At 41.4% G+C, this 25,587-nt stretch overlaps 2 protein-coding genes across 2 annotated transcripts in view; both read right to left on the bottom strand.

Annotated features, from left to right (window-relative positions):
• Positions 1 to 14,185, bottom strand: part of phkg1a (phosphorylase kinase, gamma 1a (muscle)) — a gene marked incomplete at its 3' end in the record, with an annotated part of 82,759 nt that extends 68,574 nt beyond the window's left edge. The window contains exon 1 of the mRNA XM_084317466.1: positions 14,100 to 14,185. Within this exon, the coding sequence (XP_084173592.1) occupies positions 14,100 to 14,182 (83 nt within the window). The 5' untranslated portion in view covers positions 14,183 to 14,185. The remainder of the gene's footprint in view (positions 1 to 14,099) is intronic.
• A 6,360-nt stretch (positions 14,186 to 20,545) lies between these two features.
• chchd2 (coiled-coil-helix-coiled-coil-helix domain containing 2) overlaps positions 20,546 to 25,587 on the bottom strand; it is a 39,074-nt gene continuing 34,032 nt past the window's right edge. The window contains exon 4 of the mRNA XM_084315092.1: positions 20,546 to 21,157. Coding sequence (XP_084171218.1) covers positions 21,147 to 21,157 — 11 coding nt within the window. The 3' untranslated portion in view covers positions 20,546 to 21,146. The remainder of the gene's footprint in view (positions 21,158 to 25,587) is intronic.

Raw genomic sequence — 25,587 nt, 5'->3', positions numbered from 1 at the left:
AAATGGCGGGGTGCATGGCCTCAGGGGGCATTGCAGACCTGACCAATCTTCCACCAACCCTTATTAGCTCATCATGAAGAACTGGGGTAAGTTTATGGATGTGACTGGTCTTCTTCACAGCCGTTCTTTTCCTTAGTGACTCTAGTTCCTCTTTGTATTCTGTTGATTGACAAAATTGGATAATGGCATGTTCGGCTTCCTGTAAGTCATCAACAGACAACAGAGCTTTGCAATCTCCTTTTTTCTTTTCCGGTGCACCTTTCGTTTCCTTCTTTTCTTTGCAGGCCTTTTTTAGTGTTGCTTTAATCCTCAATATCCATGCTACGGCTTTTCTGAGACGATGCCACTCAGAATAGTAGGTGATTAATTTCATGACTGTATTCACAGACTGATCCACAGGAGCAACATTTATAGTGAAGACCTTTACTTCCGGATCGTCCTTTGTCAATGTGCATTCTGGGCATTGTGGCCACTCCGATTCTGGATGTTGCATGAATTCAGGACCTTGTATCCATGTCGAATTCAAGAAGCGAGCTGTTGATAAGCCTCTCGATGCGCAGTCAGCGGGATTCAGAGTGCCGTTGACATACCTCCACTGTGTAACATCAGATTCCGTACGGATGTTGCTCACTCTGTTGGCAACAAAGGTGTGATATCTTGAGGTTTCATTGTTCAGATACTTAAGCACAGATGTGCTATCTGTCCAATAGACCGATGGGATCAAAGGGAGTTCAAGTTCTGCCTGCAGAAAGGTATCCATTCATACAGCCATTGCTGATGCTGTAAGCTCGAGCCTTGGGATGGTGATGGGTTTTAATGGTACCACCCTTGCTTTGCCCATGACAAACGTGCAGTGGACTTTGTGCCTGTCGTCCAGCAGCCTTAGGTAGGAGACTGTGCCGTAACCACTTTCACTTGCGTCTGAGAAGTGATGGAGCTGCGCAGAGATTAGGTTTCCAAAATCCTCGGGCGTGAAGCATCTCTTAACTTTGAAGTTTTCCAGCTGGGACAGGTCGGCTAGCCAGGTCAACCATCTTCTTTGCAGGTGTTGAGGTATGTGATCATCCCAAGCTAGCTTTAATCCGCACAGCTCTTGCAGTATCTGCTTTGCGGAGAGGACAACGGGTGCCAACATACCCAAAGGATCATAGATAGAGCTCACCATAGACAAGATCCCTCGTCTGGTAAGCGGCCTGTCTTGAAGCTGTATTTTGAAGGCAAATGAATCCGACTGGGTACACCATTGTACCCCAAGGGCTCTTTCGATGGGCAGTGCATCCTGATCCAGATCTAGATCTTTCACCCCTTGCGCTCGGATCTGTTCTGGGATGGAGAGAAGCAACGACCTGCTGTTGCTGATCCACTTGTTTAGCTTAAACCCACCCGTGGCACACAGACTGATGAGGTCTTTGGCGAGTTGTATGGCCTCTTGTTAGACTTTACTGACTTTAGACAATCATCCACGTAAAAGTTTCTGAGCACAGTCTGTATGACCCCTGGGTCAAAGTTGCCAATGTTGTCTCTTGCGCACTGCTGTAAAGCGAAAGTTGCACAGCTTGGAGATGATGTGGCTCCAAAAATGTGTACAACCATCTTATACTCCTCGAGGTCTGTGTCCAGCTTTCCATCGGGCCACCACAAGAATCTTAAAAGATCTGAGTCTTCATCCGGTACTCTCACTTGATGGAACATGGCCTCCACATCTGTAATGAAGGCAACGGCCCTTTGCCGAAACCTTGTGAGGACACCAGTGAGGTTGCTGGTGATGTCTGGGCCTTGTAGAAGCTGAGAGTTTAGTGACACACCTTGGTAGGTAGCTCCACAGTCAAACACCACTCGTAGCCTGTGCTTTCTAGGGTGGTAAACCCCATGGTGGGGAATATACCACGTCTTTCCAACCTTGGCTTCCTTTTGCTTGTTGTCGGATGTTGTTTGGATAGCAAAACCTCTCTTCAGATTGTCAGCCATAAGTGTTCTATATTCCTCATGAAATTGTGGGTTCTTTAACAGCTTTCGTTTCAAGCTCATGACCATTTGCTCAGCGAGACAGCGGTTGTTTGGGAACTCAGCTTCGTCGGTCCGTAAAGGCAATCCGATATTGTAATGCCAGTCTTGCAGCTTTACTGAGTTTGAGACCTTTCCCATGAATATATGGTCTTCTTGAGACATCTCTAGGCGCTCTTCGTGCTGGCGCTCTGGGAAATCATATTTCATCTGCTGTTGCAGCAATTCCTCAATCCTTACCAGAGAGATCCTGTTTGTGGTAACGACGTTCCCAGTGCCCTGTGTGAGTGGCCTATTGACTGTCCATCCGAGAGTGGTTTTAACAGCAAAAGGTCCTTTTCCCTGGCTGTTAATTATCATCCATGGCTCCAAAGCCTTTGGAACGTTGTTGCCGATCAGCAGTCCGATTTCTGCTTTTATTCTAGGAAGTTTCACTTGGTGTAGATATGGCCATTGCTTTATATCCTCCTGGTCTGGGATATTTTCAGCTTTCACAGGGATCGCAGAGTGTGAGTAAACCTCTGGGAGTTCCAAATACTCATTGCTGTCAAGAGCACTGATTTTCATGCCGTTTACCATGGATGTCTTTATGACCTGTTCCTCGTTCATAGTTCTTAACAAAATGGTAGTTCTGCTTCCTGTGGCCTGCAGCTGTCTGAGCAAGGACTCTGTGCAGAATGTTGCAGAACTTCCTGGATCCATAAAGGCGTATGTGAGAATCACCTTATCACTTGTCTTCATTTTGATTTTTACAGGAACTATGGCGAGTTTGCATTCTGATTTACCGGCCCCAGTGTCACTCCACAACTCAGCTTGATTTGTGTATACTGTCACGGCTGTATCTTTAGAGTTTTCATCCTTCTCTATATTAGGATATTTTCTGTTGATGTGCAGGATTGTGGGATGTTTGAGAGAACACACTTGACAGGTAAGTCTCTTTTGACAACCTTTGCTCATGTGACCCACTTCGAAACATCCAAAACACACTCCTTTTTTCTTCAAGAATTCCAGTTTTTCTTCATGCGTTTTCTTTTTCAGTTGTGAACATGAACTGAGCTCATGGTTTCCCTTGCAATGTAAACATTCGTTGGTTGTTTTTCTTGGTGCTTTATCCACACATTCGGTTACAGCCTGCTTGTAGAAGCTGCCTGTCACCTTTGCCACATTGGTAGCGAATCCACTGTATGCACTCTTAGGCCTTCTGTCTTTAGAGAGGAAGGGCTTGCCTGGTGGTGGTATGACGGGCCTTCTTGTCTGTGTGGGATTTAAGCTTCCAAACAACGGATGTGATAGGATTCTGGATTGATAGTTTATAAATTCCACCAGCTCTGGAAATTTTGGCCTTGTTCCATAACGATCCTGTATTTCACAAGCTCTGAATCTCCATCTTTCTTGCGTCTTGTAGGCTAATTTACTGAGAATGGCTCTCATGTTAGTTGGATGGTTCAATTTCTCCAAGTACTCAACAGAGCTCATGGCATTGAGACAACCATTGAGAAACACAGCATAAGCCTGCAAGGCCTCTGCATCTTCAGCTTTGATTATTGGCCAGCTGAGCACTTTGTCAAAGTATGAAGTGGCAATCTTGTGTTCGTTACCGAAATGCTTCTTTAAAAGCTCCTTTGCTGTAGTGTAACCTGTGTCTGGAAGCATGTATTGGCAACTGCGCACCAGTTCCCTTGGCTGACCTGATGTGAATTGCTCCAGAAAATACAGCATATCCTGGCGGTTCTCAGTTTTCCTCTCAATGCCATGTTCGAAGGCTCTTATAAAGAATTGGTATTCCAGAGGGTCTCCTTTAAAGACAGGGATAGTGATTGATGGCAAAGTGAATTGTCCTTGTTGCTTAATCAGAGTTTCTGTTATCCTATTTTGACCTTCCATTAGGTTCACCAGACTGTAAAATTCATGCTTTTTACTTGTGTCCTGGGTATTTGTTGTAGGTCCTTTACTGTGTGGTTGTGTTGATGGTCCTACATGTCCTTGTGCATCTGTGCCGTGTGGCATGAAGTGGCGTGCACCTGTAAAAGCAGGGAGGTCATACGGTCTGAAAGATGAAGTATTTTCATATGACATAGCTTGTACTTTGGTGCCACCTAGAGGAGGATTAATTGTATGCGTGGCATAGACTGAGATCAAAGGGTCGTATTCTTGATGCCTTTGATATGTTAGTTGTGATGGTATTTTTTTACGCACAGATTCATATTCTGTCATAGTTCCATGTGTTGCTCTTTCCACTGGTTCCTTGTGAGTGGGCCTTGATCTGGTTGGAACATCATCCATGTTGGTGCTGTCCAATCCAGCTGTCCATGACAGCTTTTCTGGTTGTTGTTCCGTTTCCTCTTGAATGTATTCTTCCAGGTATTCATTCATTCCATCCGATTGTTGCATTTCTTTAGGTACAGTTTGTGTTAATTCATGTGATAATTCATATCCTTTGATAATGCTTAACTTTGCTTTGTTAGCAGCCATCTGAGTTTCCATCTCAAGCTTTTCTTTCTCAGCTTGGAGCTCTGCTTCTTTTATCTCAAGCTGTTGCTTCCTTTTAAGCCCTTCAGCCTTGACTGCTAGTTCAGCTTGTTCACTTTCCAATTGCATTTTAAGAGATGCTATGGATGATCTTGAGGATTTTGATGAGCGTCTTGATCGCACATTGGAAACACTGTCCTTTGGAGCAATATCATCCATTGTAATTGCAATATTCCTTGTAGCATCATCATCAGTCACCTTTTCATTTTGATCAATCCATTGTAATACACAGTCTTTGAATTCATCCACTGGTATTATTTTAGGGATGTACCACTCACTTTGATCAAGTTTAACATCATCCTCTGACATTACTGACAATAAAGTTTTGACACAATCATTTACATCATTCAGTTCTTGATATGCTTTGTTGAACTCGTTTTCCACTTTTGATTTAACGATTTCCACCTGGCATGTATGCTTCATTAAATCAAAGATTTCATTTTTCCTTCTGGTTAAAACACCCAATTTGGCGCTTCTAGATGCTTTCAATTCTTGTAATCTATTGGAATGTACAGCGTCAATTTCTTCGACCAAACGTTCCATTTTCCTTTAATGTTTGATTTGGTTCCAACAAATAACTGAAAAGGTGCGTTTATTGCGCATGCTTTTCAATTTAATTCAAACATCGTCGTCGACTGATACTTCGACTTGATTCGTTTCTTGATTATTATCTGACGACGGGGATAACACTATGAAATGACGTCAGTGCTTCACAGACGCGCATCCAATGAGTGGCGCGTATCCATTCATTGAACTCTGTCCATAGTTAACCTCGTTCCCAGTAGTAACGTGGAATGTTCGATACACAATCTTCAAAGCAAACAAACGTAATGTTATTTCCAGCAATCAATTCCAGTGATGTTCCTTAAACAAAGGCGCAAGTATTGCATGCCTGGTTTTTGACAATGTGAGATCCACAGCCTTGGTTGACGCGCGCATGCGCTTTTCCGTAAGAAAACAGCTGAGCTGAATTGTTTGGTTTATAGAAAAGAGTATTTATTATTTTCATTTACTTGAAGCTTTGTTTAGCGTGAATGGGTTCCTACCGGATGACGTGGAGGTGTGCTGGCTTATTCCCGTTGCATGGTGTCCTGTTTCCAGTTTCTAAAGTTCCAAATCCATAGCGCTTGCGACGGTCAAAAACCGTCTGGGCTGCATGCCTTACATTCCAGTGTCATGTTTTTTACTAGCGCACCAGTCTATTGATAAAGTGAGTTCACACACTAAGGTGCTGTAATCACCGGTTCAAAATGGGCTGGACCAGACACGCCTCCACGTTGTTGAAGCAACACACATCCAAGTCATAACAAATAAAAGATGTTATCAATCAAGTTCATTTCAAATCGTTTTCCAAACAATATTGCTTCATATTTTTGACTAAATAAATATTAAGGACTGAATCTGGCTCCAACAGTCATGCTTGACCAGAAAAAGCGATAAACGCAAAAAAATAATAATAATAATAAAAAAAATCAATCAATCAATCAATCAATTCACGCAATTTTTATTTTGTTCTACAATGACTCATGACCCATCAATTACATCATTCAACATTGTGTGTGTGTGTATGTGTGTGTGTGTGTCGTGTGGGTGTGTATGCGACCGAGTGAGTGTGTCTGGAAGCCAAACAGTGTGAGAGAGTGAGCTCTGGCAAGGAAGGGGAAGAAAGAAAATAATTTAAAAAAGATGCAAATTAATCAATCAATCAATCCGCGCGATTTTTATTTTGTTCCACAATGACTCATGACCCATCAATTACATCATCCAACATTGTTTAAAGAACTAAGACATTCGCCGTGACAGAATCTGTTTATATTTAGTCGTTATGACCAGTGGTGCAGTGCTGGGCAACCGCGGTCAAACAGCGTTTGGGCTTCGAAGTGCGCGCATCCTATTATTATGCAAAGTCTAGGTGATAAGTGCCTAGACTTTGCATAATAATAGGATACCGTTTGGCCTCCGCCCATATTACGACTGCACCCCTGGTTATGACGCTATCAACATATCCATTTGTTAAAGATTATTGTCCGCCATCTTGTTTTTTCGGCGGAGTGATTGTAATTCGGTTGTGGGCGGGTCCTGGGACCAGGAGCGTGGAATTGTGAAGAATACATACGTGTAAAAATGACTGTTTCAGCTAATCAGAATCGAGAAATTTGCATGCCGTTGTATAATGTCTTATAAGCTTGTCCTCGCTGTAAATGAGGTTAACCTCTGTGTCTTATGAGTTCAAATAAAGGTTTGGAATTAAATGAAAACATCTGTTGATCCTGTTATCCAGCATGAACTTGGACCAGCGTTGTATAACGTGGATGACCTGGACACAGTAGCTGAGCCTCTAGTTGTGTTTTGTGAAGAGGGGAGACATTATGGGAGAGGGGACATCTATCTAGTCCTTCTACTCCGGAGCTGTAGAGAGCATCTTCATAATTTTTTTTAGTTTTTTTATATCGTTTTCACACCTGTAGTTAGTTTGCTTTGTTCTGATTCAGGGAGACACAGGGACTATAATGATACAATGTTGCACTTGTCCCTTAGTTCGTTTGTGTTCACACGGCTGTGTTAACAGCGGACCAAAACAAACGCACGTGCGAGCAAACTGTCACTCATTGGTCAGATTTTAGGGTGTGTCCCCCCCCCCCCCCCTAACCCTGAATCTCCACGTTACATTGAAATCGGGGAGGAGAGAGCGGGGGGAGCAAATGAATGAATGTGGATGAGAGCCGTGATGTAAATCGGCCGATTTAGTTCTGATCGATTAGGAATGGGTCGCGCCGTGTTCAGGAAACTCAGGCGCATAAAAGTCTATTCGATCATGTCTCCAGCACCCCCACAGCCGTAGCTGCAACCACTTACATCACGGCTCTCATCCACATTCATTTATTATGCTCCCCCCGCTCTCTCCTCCCCGATTTCAATGTAACGCGGAAGTGCAGTGGTCTATAGCTAACTTTACCGATCTAGCTGCCTAAAGACTACAAACTGATCCTGCCCACAATTCAATGCGAAAGCGTCATCATGCAACGCATACACAGTACGGCAAGTGAGTTGTGTTGGTTTGTTAAGTCGATTGCATTCTCACAGCGTACGAGTCGCTTCGGGTTCGGTTGGAAGTGCGCCGAGACCACCCTCTCTAGGCGGTCTCGGCCCGCTTGTTTTGTTCCACAACAGAATGCGATTGCTGTGTTCACATATGCCCAAATGAACCGAAATAGGGGGTAAACGCTCCAGGTTCCGGAACAACAGCTCCAAACGAGCTAGGTGTGAAAACGCCCTTAAATAGTTTCAAAATATTAGTCATTTCTGAAAATAAGTTACAAAAGTAAAAAAAAAAAAAATTTTTTTTGGAAAATAGCACTTTATTTGATTATCATAAAAAAGTGTTTTCTATACAGAGATATCGATATCGGTAAATATCGGTATCGGCCAGAACAGCAATATTAATATCGGTTATCGGTATCAGCCACAATTTTCACATCGGTGCATCACGACTTGATTTTAAACTAACGTTTCGACGCAGTGTGTCTTCATCAGAGTCAAAACACAGACATTGAAGCATTAGCTTAACACTTTGGGTGCCGGGAAACGCTTAAACACGTCATTCCCGGCCATGCTCAAGTTGCCGAAGACGCTTTACAGCGTCTTTGATATCAATATTTCAAAAATCTGGGACCGGATTCATATTTCCCCTCCGCTGGCCTGAGATCCACCAGGAGGACCCACTGAGCTCTCTGGCGGTTCAGGAGCGCCATCTGGTGGCCGATCGGCGCAATCGCTTAACAGGAAGTGCCATAGAGGTTGTGCTGGACGGCCGTATTACTTCCGGGCACTCGCTATAGGTCCCGGCATCAGGGCTCGAGACTAACGATGTCCCGTCGTCCCGGGGACGATCAAATATTGATTTGGGACGAACAGAAATCTTTGCTGGGACGCATCCGGGACGGAGAGGATTTTTTTTCACAGGAAATGTCAATTGGACGACTGTCAGTGCGCGCATATATTGCTGTCAAATGGTTAATGTCTCGTGCTGACTAAGTTCACTGAAGTCTAAACGTAGCGTGATTTGCCAAATCCAATGACTATCTCCGCTTCCCAACGCAGCAATACGCTCATCCAGCATCAAGTTCCTACCCACCTCTCCTCCGGTACAGTACGCGCTGTGCACCGTACGATTGCAACGGTGCGGAACCTTTTTTTGCGGAACTTAAATCCCCACGTAATTTATCAACAACACTGCGGTCTGCTGTGAGCATTATAAAACAAACGTGTGTTTAACCGACCGTGAATTAAAGTGTCAATGCTGTTTGTCATTTTAACAGCAGATACTTTCTTAAATGCCATCCTCCCGACAGAGCAGTGTGACGGGGAGCTCTGATGGGTTCGATTGCTGGTGTTAGCATTAGCTGAAGAGCTAGTTTTAGCTTAACGTTACCTTGGCTAAAGTTGGGACTATTCATAATCCAGCAATAATGGCTGCAGACCTGCAAGCAAAGTACAGCAAGTTGGCAAAGGAGTATTCCAACGTAAATCACATTTTCACCAGTAAAGTTAGTCTTTCCATCTGCAGCTACATGCTAGCTAACCTAGCTCATGTTAGCGTCGTCACTGAACCACCTCGCGTACACAATTAATGACATGTTGCGGACAGCCATATCGGTGACAATGTTTAGCTTTTAGTGCCAAATGATAAGAGTCTGAGGCGGAGTCTCAAAAGAGAATGTTGAATATTTATTGTGCAAAAATCACAACAGAATAGATCCTCTCCAACGGAGCCTTGTAGCTGAGTAGGGTATATCTGCAGAGCCACTTGGTAACGAGTGCAACACCGTGTAATGTCCGTGTGGATCGTTGGAGTAGGGTATATCTGCAGTGCTGCAGCCCCATACTCAGTGTATAGATTTGTATTAGTATCATAATCAATCACCTGTTGTTGAATAAATACCATTACTTTCTAGTTATTACTAAAAAACAGTATATATAAAACAGTAGCTGTATAAAAAAAATAAAAAAAAAAGTATAATTTATATAATTTAATTAAAAAAAAAATGTATGCACTGGTATTTTTGGGACGGTTACATTCACTTTGGGACGGTTAAAATTGTATTTCGGGACGGTTCTGGGACGGTGGTGAAAAAAGTTAGTCTGGAGCCCTGCCCGGCATTCTAGCTCGTCACAATACACAGCGATCGATTGCCAATAACTCGATAAACAACATTATTTGGACGTATATACCATTATACAAGCTGGAGATGGACCGGGTAAATCTACATCCCATAATGATAACATTTCTACTCTACGATGATCGCCCAACGGCGCGCAGAGACTGGGGTGAGTTTCAGCGTGTAAAGTTACCGTCTTCGATACTAACTGCTATTATCAACATTTGACCCACATTAGATGATTGGTATAACGCTGCTCACGGAATTATAAACGCCCCCTAGCCCATCCGGTCAACATCAGATGACGTGTAGTAACTTCTAGAAGTACGTCTAGTTGGAATTTTTTATATCGCGCTGATTGCCATAAAACTGTATTGCATCATCAATATAATGCATTTGGGGCTATAGATCACGTTCTGGAGAAAGCTGCAGAAAGAGATGAAAACATACTTATACATTAGACCATACTTTACTATGAATATGTGAATGAAAAAGTTTAACGTTGCTACACAATGAACAATACATATAGGACTTTGAATGGGCCCTAATAATGGCAATGTAGCAATAGAATTTAAAAAGTTATAGCCCTGCAAAGAAGGGGACTTTCTCTATAGACAAATAGAGCCGGCAACCTACGGTTGATAATGAATTTAACCCATGGCAGCCAAAGTGTTAAAATAACGTTTAATTAATTTATCCACTCTGGTTGGATGGTGTGTATGTATATGTATGTATTGTGCTGTATAATGACAATACATTTGAATCGATTCTCATTTTGAAATCGCTACGCTGCCTATGGACGCGTCAGACAGCTTCGGAGGTGAGCGCATTGCACCATGGTGATCCACTCAACAGGTAGCGATTTCAAAATGAGATTCGATTAAAATGTATTGTCATTATACAGCACAATACATACAGTGTGTGTCTTTTATACAATGGCATGCAAATTTCTTGATTCTGATTGGCTGAAACACTTCTTTCAGACGTTGTTATTTCTCATAACACACTCCACGTGATCCCAGAACCCGTCCACAACCGAATTACTTTGTTTCCGAATCACTCCTGGGGGAAGAAGCTGAGCCGAAGTCTCTCTGTCCTAGTTGCTGGTGTTCACAGGCGTTTGCCTGACCGCAGCTGCTTGAACAGGCTGTTGTTGGGGTGGTGAGGGTCTTTCATTATCCTGCAGGCTCTGGATTTGCACCTCTTGTTATATAGGACCTGCAGTACGCTCAGCTGAGCGCACCACTCTCTGTAGGGCCTTCTTGTCCTGTGCCGTGCTGTTTCCATACCAGGCAGTGATGTTTCCGGTCAAGATGCTCTCTACAGCTCCGGAGTAGAAGGACTGGAGTATCTTCCCCGATACTCTGAACTTCCTTAACTGTCTCAGGTGGTAGAGGCGCTGCTTCGCCTTTTTTAGTCTATGTGTGTTGTCCATGTCAGATCCACTGAGATGTGGACCCCCAGGTACTTGAAGCTGCTCACCCTGTCCACGGTAGCCCCGTTTATCCTCAGTGGTGTGTGTGTCACCTGCTGTTTTCTCCTAAAATCCACGATCAGCTCCTTGGTTTTACCAATGTTCAGGAGCAGGCTGTTGTCCTGGCACCAGCGTTCCAGTACCTCAACCTCCTCCCGGTAGGCCTTCTCGTCGTTGTCAGAGATCAGCCCCACCACCACTGTGTCGTCCGCAAACTTCACTATGGAGTTGGAGCTGAACTTGGCCACACAGTCATGTGTGTATAGTGAATACAGCAGGGGGCTCAGGATATGGATGTATATCCCATAGGGATGGGTACCGAATTCGGTACTTTTGAGGTACCGAACCGAAACACGTCGGTACTACCGAGTATCGAATCAAGTGAGAAACCGAAAAAAAAATAAAAAAAAAATAAAAGAAAATATTTTTTATTAATTTTTTTTTTTTACTTTTTTTTTTTTTTTTTTACTTTTTTTTTTCATGTCAACGTTCACACGCACAATATATGCTTACCTAGGATTTGACTTGATTCAACAACAAAGCAGTCGGAGCAATGACAAGCCGAAAACTGTCGAAATTGTAGTTATTTGAAGTTTGGATTTTTTTTTACGACTGAGGTAGGTAAATTAAATTTCGACAGTTTTCGGCTTGTCATTGCTCCGACTGCTTTGTTGTTGAATCAAGTCAAATCCTAGGTAAGCATATATTGTGCGTGTGAACGTTGACATGAAAAGAAAAAAGTAAAAAAAAAAAGAAAAAAAAAAGAAAAAAAAAAAAAAAAGAAAAGAAAAAATTTATAACAAATATTTTTTTTTATTTTTTTTTTATTTTTTTTAAAATACCGAAAAAAGGTACCGTTGGGTACCGGTATCGATTCACAGGTACCGGTACCGGTATCGGTTCAAATGTGAAAGGTACCCATCCCTAATATCCCATACCTACTCTTATTGTTATACCACTGGCCAGCATGGTTAAGTTATTACCATAGTATATTTATACTTGTATCACTGTACATAATAATACTGTGCATACATGAGATTTGCATATTTACCCAGTAGCTTTGTTATAAAAATGCCATTTAATCACTGTATGTTGTTATTGTACTGTTACCTTGCACTGGTGAGATGCTAACTTATTTTTGTTGTACTGTAGTTGTGCTATGAGTATATAATGACAATAAATTTGAATCTAATCTAAAATCTCTATTCCCAGAATCACTTAAAAAAATCTTTTTTTTTTAAATGACTCTGGATACAGTTGGTAAGGTATAGCAATTTGATACCAAATTGGTATTTGTATTGAGACACACTGTGCAATACCAAGCTATTTTCCCTAGAGGGCACTGTTTGACGGCATTAGAGATTCTACTTTTAAGTCCCTTTTAAACCACTTTAGTGTGTTGTGAAACAGTTAGGAAGCAACATGTGATGTCAGATGCGCCACATGAGATTTACATGTGATCTATCCAACTGACCTCCACTAGCATCACTAACTAATGCCATCTCCAAAACTAAGAGACTGGTGGGAGTGCATTGTGGATGGACGGAAATGAGAATGACTCTCAGTTTGTGACGAATCAGATTGGATTCTTATAATGCAGAATATCCTGTCACTTTAAACGTGGGATATCTAAAATGTCTTTATACAAGAATAAAGGACAGGGCGTGTGTGTGTGTGGGTGTGTGTGTGTGTGTGTGTGTGTGTGTGTGTGTGTGTGTGTGTGTGTGTGTGTGTGTGTGTGTGTGTGTGTGTGTGTGTGTGTGTGTGTACATTTATATTATATAGCTCAGTCATAATATTCATAAGCTAGCTTGATAGAGTAGAGAATACGTGGTTTAAAGTTAATAGAGTGGACATCAGTGACTTCACTCATTATGTTGTTTTTTTAATATACCTACCTATTACCTATATAAAGATTAAGCTATTTAGAATAGAACATAGAATAGAACATGCAATGCAAACTAGTTTGGTTCCAGCTCAAATATAATTCAGTTAACACATTAACTGCCACGCTTATATCCATCGATGTTTGATCTCTGCCAGCACTGTAAGTCTATGGAGATGTTCACCTTCTTTGCAGGGCTATAACTTTTTAAATTGTATTGCTAAATTGACATTACTATGGCCCATTCAACATCGATTATCTATCGTTCAGGATGTAGGAACGTTTTACTTTTTCATTCACACATTCATACGAAAATACCGTCTAGAGTATAAATATGTTTTTATCGTTTTCTGCAGTAATTCCTAGAACGTGAGATATAGGCATAAATGCATATATTAGATTATCAAATGCCGTTTGATACCGATCGACGCTATATAAAAAAGTTTCAACTGTACATGGTCCTAAACATTATGACTGATCATGCGCGGGTGAACGGGGGGGGTCATTTATAATTCCGTGATCGTCGTTAAATGTATAATACTAATATACGCCCAAATCATGTCGACTATTGAGTTATGGCAACGATCCATATCCACGGTGTGTGTCTTGAGTCGCGCGACGATAAACGAGTGGCCGGACGGATTTAGGGGACGGACCGAGCTCCAACGGGCATATCTGGTTTGGCAACTCGCCGATCAGCCACCAGGTGGCAGTATTGAAGCGTTGCAGAGTTGTGCTGGCTCAGACAGCATCAGACCAGCCTCCGTGATGGAAATATGAATACCATGGCGAAAATATGAAATATGATCAGAATAACGTTGTACGCCGTGATCTGGCGGAGAAAGTGTTAATGTTGCACACACAAAAAATTATATAATATATATATGAAGAATATCGATATATATATATATGAAGAATATCAGCCGATATATTGATATTGGAATAATTTACTCCCTAATATCAGTATCGACCCCAAAACTCGTATCAGTCAGGCTCTACTCTGAACTTTACCTTCCCAGGACCTCCATGGAGGGTTCTCTGAACATACCTTCCCAGGATCTCCTTGGGGTCATATTTGTCGTAGAACTCGAGGGCTCCCACCCAGTCCGGAATCTCGTCCTCTTTGGTCATGTTAGCGTGACAGGGTTCGAACCAAGGCAACGAAGTTGCTCTACTTTACAGCGGATAATCGGCTGGAGACAAAACACAAAACACTTTGTCATTAACATGTAATAAAATTGGTGTTATTTCATTCAAAATGGTTTACTTTATTTTACTTTTTTTTTAATACTGCTGCAATGAATATCTTTTATTAACTTACAAATATACAGTATAGGGAGTATATATATATATATATATATATATATATATATATATATATATATATATATATATATATATATATTGTATATGCTCAAGGTCCAGCCAATGGTGGCCCTCTGAAAATATTTTAAGGTGTAAATTATTATGGAAAAATTGCATGTCTTAAATTCTTTGTACTTCAAGCAATCCTTTGAGGAATATTTTGTGTAATATTCCTTTACTCCATTTACAATAAACCAGCTTATTGGCATAAATTCTCTAGCATACAGTGATCATGTTTTTGTCTGGAACTACTCTATAGACCAACTATAGCGACTATTCATGCAACATTAACGGCTAATCCGGAAAATAAGAACAGGCCCTGACTGGCAGAATGGACCGAAGGACCTTTTTGTCCCTTATCGTGCTACTTTCGGGAGACGTGCAGCTAAACCCCGGGCACGGCCCCGTCAGGACCCCCATCAGGACGCAAACTCAGACGCGACGACTGGGTCTGGCACTACAGGATGCAATGATGGCTACTGGTGTATACATCCCACCCGACGCCGGAGCATACAACACATCCGCCGCCGCCGCAGAGGAACACACGGGAGGGCGAGACGAGAGAGAAGGAACCGGGGCTAATCAACTCGATGTTGACGCAGGTAGACGGCAGGCTAACATAGCAAACAACCGGAGCCAAAGGACCCTGCCCTTCCCCCACAGAAAGCCACCCGGTCAGCGAGACAGAATCACCACAGGTAGCTGGCGTGATGGAATCAACACAGCCCCCTGCCCCCCCCCACGGAATTTCGCCACCCGGGCATCGAGACAGGATCAACATCTACGCTAGCAGAGGAACCAGGACAGGACAAAGAATCACTAGAAATGGTAACAGCTGAGCCTCAAAAAACTGAGCACCCTCCAACCGAACAAGGCCACTGGCCATGACAATATCCCCTCCAAGTTCCTCAGAGACTCAGCAGCCGCCATCACCCCAGTCATCACACACATAATAAACCTCTCCATAAAACAGGGACACGTACCCAAAGACTTCAAAATTGCGAGAGTAACACCCCTGCACAAAAAGGGCAGCAAATTAGACCCAGGCAACTACGCCCTGTTTCTATCCTTACCTCCATCTCGAAAGTCATGGAAAAAATAGTATACGAACAGGTCGAAAAGTACCTTGCGGAAAAAATCTAATCTACGAATTCCAATCTGGCTTCAGAACATCCCACTCCACTGACACAAGCGTTCTCTATTTAAACGACCACATCAAACAAGAGGTGGACGCGGGAAAATACTGCGGCATGGTCATGTTGGACCTACAAAAGGCCTTCGACACTGTCAATCACTCCATTCTGATTGACAAGCTAAAAGCAATTGGTTTTGATAGTCTATCAGTGAGCTGGATGCAATCCTACCTGGAGGGGAGAGAACAGATGGTGGAGGTAAACGGTACCCTATCATACCTGTCAACCCTCCTGTTTTTCCCGGGATTCTCACGTATTTCAACCTTCTCTCCGGACGTCCCCCCGTTAAAATATTTTCCTGTATTTTTCCTGTATTTTTTTATTTATACAAAATGGCTGCACTTCCCCTCCTTGACGACAGGTGGCAGAAGTGTAGATTAGAGCGTGAGCACAGGAAGTCAGCCCGGAAGACGGTCACTGACAAAACTGTCGGGCAAAGTGGGGTTGTTCCCGGAGAGCTCACTCTCTGCCGTGGTTTCTCAGTGTATAATGTATGGTGCTCTCCCTCAACATGCGAGTAGGGTGAGACAACACCATTCTTTAGTCCAAATAATACCCTACTTTATACTATATTATTGGCATTTGTTTAAAAAGTCAGTCTTACATTGGCACTGCTTTAACGTTGCATTTACCCATAATCCATTGCTGTATTAGATGTGCCAGTATAACTTTTGTAAAGTAATGAAGCGCAAATGTAAAGTTAATCAATACACAATGAAACAATATCTTTATCTATATCACATGTCAAAACTACTTTAATAAAACAAGATTTCCGTTTTTCATTTCTACTCATTCATCCAAAACAAGACAGCAATTCTACTTCTGCATGCACCTGGAGAATTGAGCTCATAGCACAGATTTGGAGTTGATAGAATGGACATTGCTGTTCTTAGGAAATGTTGCACATGGTGGAAATAATGGAACATTTCTAACATTAACATTTAGTGTATGTTTAAAGTGGATACATTGAGGCATGGTAGAATTTCACTTTATATTACAGCAGTATCCGTTTTTAACATTACAATTAGTGTCTGACACTATAGACACTCAACTTTGTCAATTTGTGCAAGACATACAGAAAAAATCAATTATATGCCCCCCTTCCCACGGTGTATATAGAAAGAGACAATAAACACAAAAGTAACATAGGACACAATATACAACACACAGGACTATAGTACAGTATAAACAGTACCTACAATTAAATTAATGAATGAATTAAATAAGAGGTAAAAGAGAACTTAGTGTAAATATTCCTTAATTTGTGTCAACGTTATAAAAATCCTATTGTATGACACTTCCATTCATTTAATGCAGGGATGTACACAGCATTTCACTTCAACCAGGTATCTGATTAATTTAATGTAGCAATTAGTAGTTCACCCAGTCCTTGGGTACATACAGGTTTTGACCAGCTGATGGCAGCGACGAGGCAGCTCAGCAGAGAGCAGCTGTCAACAAACATCCAACAGAAAATAATATACATACGAGGAGGAGACTACATTGGGAGGGGGCGGGGCGAAATCTCCAGTTTTTTCAAATCCCAATGTTGACAGCTATGTACCCTCAGCTCGGAACTAGGCAAAATCTGCATCTGGCTCGCTGATAAACTATCATTACACCTGGGTAAAACAGAGTCCATTCTCTTCGGTTCAAATAACAAACTCAGCAAGACCGACGGCTTCTCAGTTACAGTGGCAGGGCTCTACAGTGCAACCATATTGCTCGCATATGCCCCTAAAAATATGTGTGTGCGAACCTGAAAAATCAATTACGCGCACGGTGTGCGAGTGCAGATTACAGCCTCAGTCGTCCTTTTTTTTTTTCTCCACTGAGAATCGTTAAAAAACTACAAGTCCCACATTGCACTCAAGCCAACGGTCCAATCACAGTAGAGTGACGTGACTGGTTTCATGGGAAATAAAGCAAATGACTAATCGGAAGCTCTCATTTTGCTTGTTTACGTCCTGAAACTCCGCCATTGCAATCAGGGCTCTGCGTTTTCCGAGACACTAACTTATTATATAGTCTTACCAATAGCAATAGATTTTAGAACACCTAGATTTATCGATAGCAATAGTAATATAATGGTAATGCAACAAAACGAATGCCTTGCTTTGTTAATCATAACGTTGATGCAGTAGCGTATTATATCGTTGTGTTGGCTGTAACGGACATGACAATAACATAACGTGTACACATTAAAATTGCGATAATCGATTCTAACATTTTCAAATCGATGCAGTTGAATTTTCCCCTTAGGATCGATGCATTGTTACACCCCTACTACACCAAAGTCACTGGCCCACTGTGTATGTGTGTACAGCTAACTTGGCTAGCGTTATCAACAGCAAAGATGGGCAATAGGGTCCAGCTGCAGCGCCGGACGGCCAGAGTGCAAGCGATGTGACGTAATTGGCAGACTCGACTGTCAATCAATGGTCTACCTGACACGCAAACTCATAAACAATGTTTCTGTACTGGAGGTGTACAGTATTTCAATAGGCAACCCTGAAAGGATTATTTTTCTAGAAGAGCAACACTAGCCAAAACATAGGCATTGTATGCATAAAAGGGGCAAAAGCTAAAGTTAAGTGACTGTTACTTTTGTAGCAGTAGTTTGATTTGATAGTTTATTTGATAGGGACAGCACATGTTAATGAACATCAAGTACAAAATACAAAATGTAAACATGCAGGGTTGTAGCAAGAGTTAATTTACACTCTGTTACTTGAAATATTTTCACTGTGCTCCTAAATATTTTTGGGTGCTCCTAAATTTCTTTGTGTGCTCCTAAATTTTTTCATTTAGGAGCACATGTGCTCCTTGGGGAAAAGGTTAGCGTAGAGCCCTGAGTGGGTGACAATATTGTCACAAGGAACACAACACAAGATGAAATTACGTCTAGGTTCCATCCTAGAGGCAAATCTTTCCTGTGACAAAATAGCATCCAATGTAATAAAAAAAGTCAACCAACAAACTTGATTCTTGTACCGGATCTCCTCTCTGGTAAACAAGAATACCCTGAAGACTCTGGCAGGAGCACTCATTCAAGGGTACTACGATTATGTTTGCACCTCATGGTACCAAAGCACCTCAAAGGCGCTAAAAACAAAATTACAAACATCTCAAAACAAACTGGTCAGACTACTGCTTGACCTGACTCATAGAACCCACCTCACTCCTGCCCACTTTGACAACCTAGGATGGCTTAGAGTAGACGACAGAGTATTGCAATGGGCCTGGTCTACAAGATACACTACACGACCAAGGTACCCATGTACATGTCAAAATACTTCCCAAAGGTCAGTGAATACCACGATCACAACACCAGAGGGAGCTCCACAAATCATGTTAAACCCAGATTCGGCTCAAACAAGGGACTAAACACTTTTCGCAATTATGCCACATCAATGTGGAACACCCTACCCAAAGCTGTAAAGGAATGTGAATCACTACCCACTTTCAAAACCACTCTCAAAGAACACATACAGGAGACTGCTATTTGAAACTGGCCCCTGTAAATGTCCTAACCCAAGTCAAATGTATATACTCTCTTTTCTGGACTCTTTTTGTATGACAAACAGTACTGTATTTGCAAATCTGGTATGTCATAAATGTATAGATGTAGTACTGTCTATCTGTATGTCATATCCTGATGAATTGAAAATGGGGGACCCTGATGTAAACAAGACGAAAGTCTTTCTCTGGTCTGCATCCCCTTAACAATTGTGTGTATTGAGCTGTACTGTATTGTACCCATTCTGCAATCTGTTAATAAAGTTTTCAATCAATCATTATTATTCAAAAAAATATATATATAATAATAATAATAATAACAATAATAATAATAATAATAATAATAATAATAATAATAATAATAATAATAATAATAATAATAATAATAATAATAGCATCACTAGTATCAGGTTATTCCTGTAATAATTAGGCTAACCCTTGTTTAGAATATTTTCTTGGAATCCCATCCTAGCATTTTAGATTCCAATCTAAAATCCAACCAGTACAAAACATTTGTTTTAACATAGGCTTTTGCTCTGACGGAATTCCCAAATAAATGCAACATCGTGCAGCTCAGTTCAGTTCAGGTTTTGCGCATGCATAGTGCATGTTTTTTTTTTTAACATTTGGCTACAACGTTTCGGGTACGGACCGACTTCCCTAGTAGACGTTCTTTCATCGTTGAATTCGGCAATTTGACTTGTCACACCACATTACTCTTTACATTACTTTAGAAACGGTATGCTACGCTACAATGCTTATATAACCCACTCTGTAGCCCGTCCCGTCCCCCTCATCATGACCTTTTCACGCTGCAATGCTAAACACGAGCAGATATCGATAAACAAAAACAAAACGGATAGGAACCCGGTACAAACACTCACCGTATCAATGTGTGGTTAGTCCCTATTGTGAACTTAATCCATAATTAATCGAGATTCTCCTCGTGAGATAAGGATATAAACCTAGACGTTTCGTCAACCTCGATATTACTACGGCTTGTGGACCGCTACCATTGCAAAAGGGCGATCTACTCTAATGTCAGATGCCAAAAATAAATGGGTGCTTCAACAGCAGCGGGTCCTCGGCGCGTTACCATATGCATGAAACATACTGCAGCTTACGTTATATCATAGACAGTGTAGTGACATCATAGATAGTTACAACAACTAGGAGCATTAATATTTAGTCGTCATAATACAATTACTAACCTACTAGCTGCCCTGCACTTAATGGCAGGCATGCAGTATGTAAAGCCACTTATCTTCATTGTGATTTCGAGAGCGACATAACAGGTGTCGGATGTCTTCAGAATGTGTGTGCTTTCTTTTACTAGAAAGAGGTTACATATAAATAGAAAGAATACATTTCAGAGTATGCTCAAAGAAAATCAGAAAAACCACAGACATGTTCACAATTACTTTTTATGATCCAAGTGCTTTATTAGAACTCGCCTTGTTATGTACAAGCAGATTGAATTCATAACTCAGTGGAAGGGAATAGGTGGTTTTACTGAACATTACCTAATATACCACTAACAAGACACCATTCATTTTCAATTCAATCAATTCACCCATTAATTCTCAGTGATTTATCTCTTGATAGCATCTTTCTCTTATTCCAATTTTCACATTAAGAGATAGTCCACTTAGTGAATTGACTGAATTGAGCCCATCACCTGCAATGCAGTTGACACTACTAAATGGCGGAGAAAGGCAGACTTTAAATACAGCTGTAAATATTAACAGCAATGTCAAGCACTGAAGCATGAGGGGAAACTCCTTTCAAATTAAAACCTTGCAACACACCAAAATATATAAACATTATTTATAATAATTATCATTACAAGTCTCCTGAGGAACTGATATATGATCAGGGTTGACTGTATCTTCACCAATTGTTAATAACGTGAGTCTATGGAACTTTTGTGGATTTAATCTTTGATGTTCAGTATGTCTGCGTTTGCTGCGCTGGTTGGAGTCTGTGCGTTCAGCGTTGTCCACTTCTTCACCTCAGTCTCAAGACATTCCTGAGAAGAGAATTAAAATGTGAGGAACTAGCACTTCTCATACACACTGCACGTCTCATACGCACTACCCGTCTCGTACACACCAGGGGCGGATTTAGGATTGTAGGAGATCCGGGGCTTAGCCCAGATGGGCCCCCCCCCTTTTTTTTTTTTTTTTTTTTTTTTATTTTTTTTTTTTTGAATATTTTCTTATTTTTTTTTTGGCAGGCAAGGGGTGGTTTGGAGGGGGTCATGCACGACCCCCTCCACGACAGTTTTTTTTTTATTTAATGAACCTGTACGTGCAATTTCCTGCAATATAGAGCCTTCAATCTTGACCAATAAAGCTGCTCTTTTCACTATAAAACTCAGTTAACCATAACGTAGTTATGGTTAGATTTATATATTGGGGGGGGGGGATATATCATATTTTTCATATAATCAAAAAGTGGTGGAGCAAGATCATACCTTTGCTCCCCCAAGTTCAATAGTGGGAGAGCAGAGATGCTCCGAATGCTCTTATGACCAGGCGTCTATGATTCACTGATACAAAGTAAAATAGTGCAGTGCAATAAAATAGTTAGTAAAATAGAATAAAATAATGCAATAGTGCATTGCAATAAAATAGTTATCATCGTATTTCTTCGGGAGGCCGGTAAGGAGTGCATTACAGTAGTCGAGTTGGCTTGAGATAAAGGCATGGATCTGGTTTTCAGCGTCCTTTTGATTTATAAATGGCCGTACTTTAGCTATGTTTCTAAGGTGGAAGAATTAAGTTAGTCAACTTGTTGATTGTGATTTAAAGCTTGGGTCTGAGTCTACCATAACACCAAGACTTAACTCACTCAAATACAGTTAGCAGCTGGATAGACCACAGATGGAAATTAGCTTCTGCTAAATCTGGTGCAAACATATTTTCATGTAACAATGATGAATTGTAAAAAAAGAAGAAAAAAAAAATCGGGGCTTTTCAGAATACATCCGGGGCTTGAGCCCAGGTAGCCACCCCCTAGCTCCGCCCCTGGTACACACGTCTCGTACACACACTGCATCTCTCATACACACTGCATGTCTCGTACACACTACACATCTCGTACACACTACACATCTCGTACACTACACATCTCGTACACACTGCATGTCTCGTACACACTACAAATCTCGTACACACTACATGTCTCGTACACACTACATGTCTCGTACACACTACATGTCTCGTACACACTACATGTCTCGTACACACTGCATGTCTCGTACACTGCATGTACACAAACTACACATTCTCATCACTTTGCTTTGACTTCTGACATGTCAGCTTTTGGTATCGGAGATTAGTATTAGGAGGACAATTCTGCAACAAAATACCCAGTTATCCCGGTATTACCCCGATATCTGATACCATCATCTATCCGTACGTCCCTACAGAGCTCTAATACCTAGGGATGGGTACCGAATTCGGTACTTTTGAGGCACCGAACCGAAACACGTCGGTACTAGGGGTGGGACAATACATCGATCCAGATCGATATATCGATCTATTATCAATAATCAAATAGGATCGATGCAACGTAAAAAGATCGATTCATATTGCGATACTCTTATTTTGAAAATCCCCGCGAGTCATATCCGCCGGCGCCCAGTATTCTGAAACTCCGTGTAGACATTACAGCAGTGTTTGCGTCTGCTGTAAAGCACTACAAAGCGTCTATTTTGCGAGCCGATATAAGTCTGTGCAGTTTTTTCCCCGCAACGGGTCAAATGCATATAACAGGCGTTGCATCGTCGCCATTCCTTTATGCCAACGTCGCGTTAAATATCTAAATGAACGTTGGCTGCTAAAAGCTAAGCAGCTAACCGTGAGAGAGAACAGGAGAGGAGAGAGGGGACTTGGAAGGAGGAGGGGTGGGGGCTGTGGGGGACTGTGTGTGTGTGTGTCTGTGTGTGTGTGTGTTAAAGCTCAATATATAAAAACAAAAGTGAACAGGAGGTCTATTTGTATTAAAAACAATAGATTGTTTTTCATTTAAATGTCTGGAAGAGCTCAAAAATAAATACATCAATTGATATTTCCGTAGCCTTTTTTTAGTTGATCTAAATGTGACTGATTGTGTTAAATGGGCACATAATATCGCCTCATATCGATCGCAGGCACCTGAATTGAATCGTATCGTGGCAGACTTTGTGATATCGGCAAATATCGTATAGTTGTCTAAAGAATCGATATCGTATCGTATCGTGATGAAACTGGTGATTCCCACCCCTAGTCGGTACTACCGAGTATCGAATCAAGTGAGAAACCAAAAAAAATAAATAAAAAAAAATGTATTATTATTTTTTTTTAACTTTTTTCTTTTCATGTCAACGTTCACACGCACAATATATGCTTACCTAGGATTTGACTTGATTCAACAACAAAGCAGTCGGAGCAATGACAAGCCGAAAACTGTCAAAATTGTAGTTATTTGAAGTTTGGATTCTTTTTTACGACTGAGGTGGGTAAATTAAATTTCTTGAGACTAAAGTACAGGTACCGGTACCGGTATCGGTTCAAATGTGAAAGGTACCCATCCCTACTAATACCATCATCTATCTGTACGTCCCTACAGAGCTCTGATACCATCATCCATCTGTATGTCTTGATTATAACTTAATCAAGTTGGCCCCAAATTGTCTAAATTGTTAAGTTGACTGCATATTCTATGGGTAAAGTACATGAAAGTACTCCTTATGTTACCGAGTTTGACCATTCCAGTGGATTAAGTTACTGATGACAACTGCAGGTCTGGAAAGTAACCTGCTCTTCAAATAACATTGCAGCATAAGTGTAAGGGCGTTTTTTTCATTATTTTTTTGAAAATGAACAACAGTTAGTAAAACCAGAATGCTGTCATAAACGTTGAATAATGTCTTTGAGTACACACGCGCACGTCACAGCACTTTGCCCTAGTCTGCCGGCTCCGGGCTGCGTTTTTGCAGATCAACCAATACATTGTTCAAAAGTTTAATTTGCCGCCTTTCGATCATCACCCCACTCTACCTATTGCATGCTTCCAGTCTCGAGTTACAAGACGAAACATCCGACGAGCGTCATTTGACAAGCCATTCGGACAAGTGACCACGTCCAGTTTGGCTGGGTCCTGAACGCAACAGTCACCGCTGATGGCGAAAATGATTGACCACCTTTGTAGCCAATAAAATTCTGGAGACAACGGTATATTACATGATGGCTGATTCCTACAGTAAACGGAGAAGAAGACGAAGAAGCGTTTGTTTGGAGAATGCTAAATGTGCACTCAGCATAAGGGGTTAAAGTAACTACACAGCCATACATTCATTGCAGCCCCTCAAAGCTACTCCCTCTTATGGCCACCCTAGGTAGTACAACAATGTGTCTACAACTATATGAAGTCGGTGCAGACTGCTGATTCATGCTGATGTAGGACTATTACACCCCCCCCCCCCCCCCCACATGTATTCAAATTCCCTCTTAAAATTCAGATTGAGACCCGTTAGCAATACAAGAATATAATTGATAGGGAAATTTACCAACACATTTCTCTCTTTCTTAAGAAATTCGACACTACTGATAAATTAAGTTATTTCAGGACACTGCCTATCGAATAACATGACAAATGAGTGAGTGAAAAAAGCAATGGGTGCTTGAGGTTATTCACCTTACTAAAAAATGCTTCAACTATTTGCATGAATAGAACAATTAGATTGGACATTTGATTATGTATGTCATCAAGCAGCACAAGCACAATACAACGAAAATAAATAAAGAAACCCATTATTATTTATTTATCCCAAATTAACATTCTGACAGCCTGGTGCACGTCGCTATACATTAACAGTAGCCTATTATAATCACATTTAACATTTTAAGCATTTTATGAGCAAACCAAATTCGTTAGATTAGACATTTGAAAATGGTCTCGAATGGCCAAAACATGTCTGGAGATTATAGCTTGCTAACGTTACATTTACATTTACATTTAGTCATTTAGCTGACGCTTTTATCCAAAGCGACTTACAAGTTCTGTACAACAAGCCATCAGGAAGGGCACAACTCTATCAGCTGAGCAACAATGTTCATCAAAGTGTTGAGTGCTACAGTGTAGGTTAGTTTATTAGGACAAGTGCATGACAGTACGGTTAGTTAGGGTTAGATTTTTTTTTTTTATTGTTTTTTTTTTTTTTTTTTTAGATAATGGTTGAAGAAGTGCGTCTTTAGTCGACGGCGAAAGATTGGACGTGATTCGGCTGTCCTAACTGGGGTGGGTAGTTCATTCCACCATTGTGGGGCAAGGACTGAGAATAGGCGACTTCTCTTTGATGACCCTCCCGGAGCTTGGATAGGAGTAGGTCTGAGGCGGCCAGAAGATGCAGAGCGTAGGGGTCTTGAGGGTGTGTAGTTAGAGACCATTGACCGGAGGTAGGCGGGAGCGGTT

This window comes from Notolepis coatsorum (genome assembly GCF_963971535.1).
Source record: "Notolepis coatsorum genome assembly, chromosome: 1".
In the NCBI taxonomy this organism is placed as follows: domain Eukaryota; kingdom Metazoa; phylum Chordata; class Actinopteri; order Aulopiformes; family Paralepididae; genus Notolepis; species Notolepis coatsorum.
The sequence above is the reverse complement of the archived record's forward strand: the minus strand, read 5'-3'. Positions and strand labels throughout refer to the sequence as shown.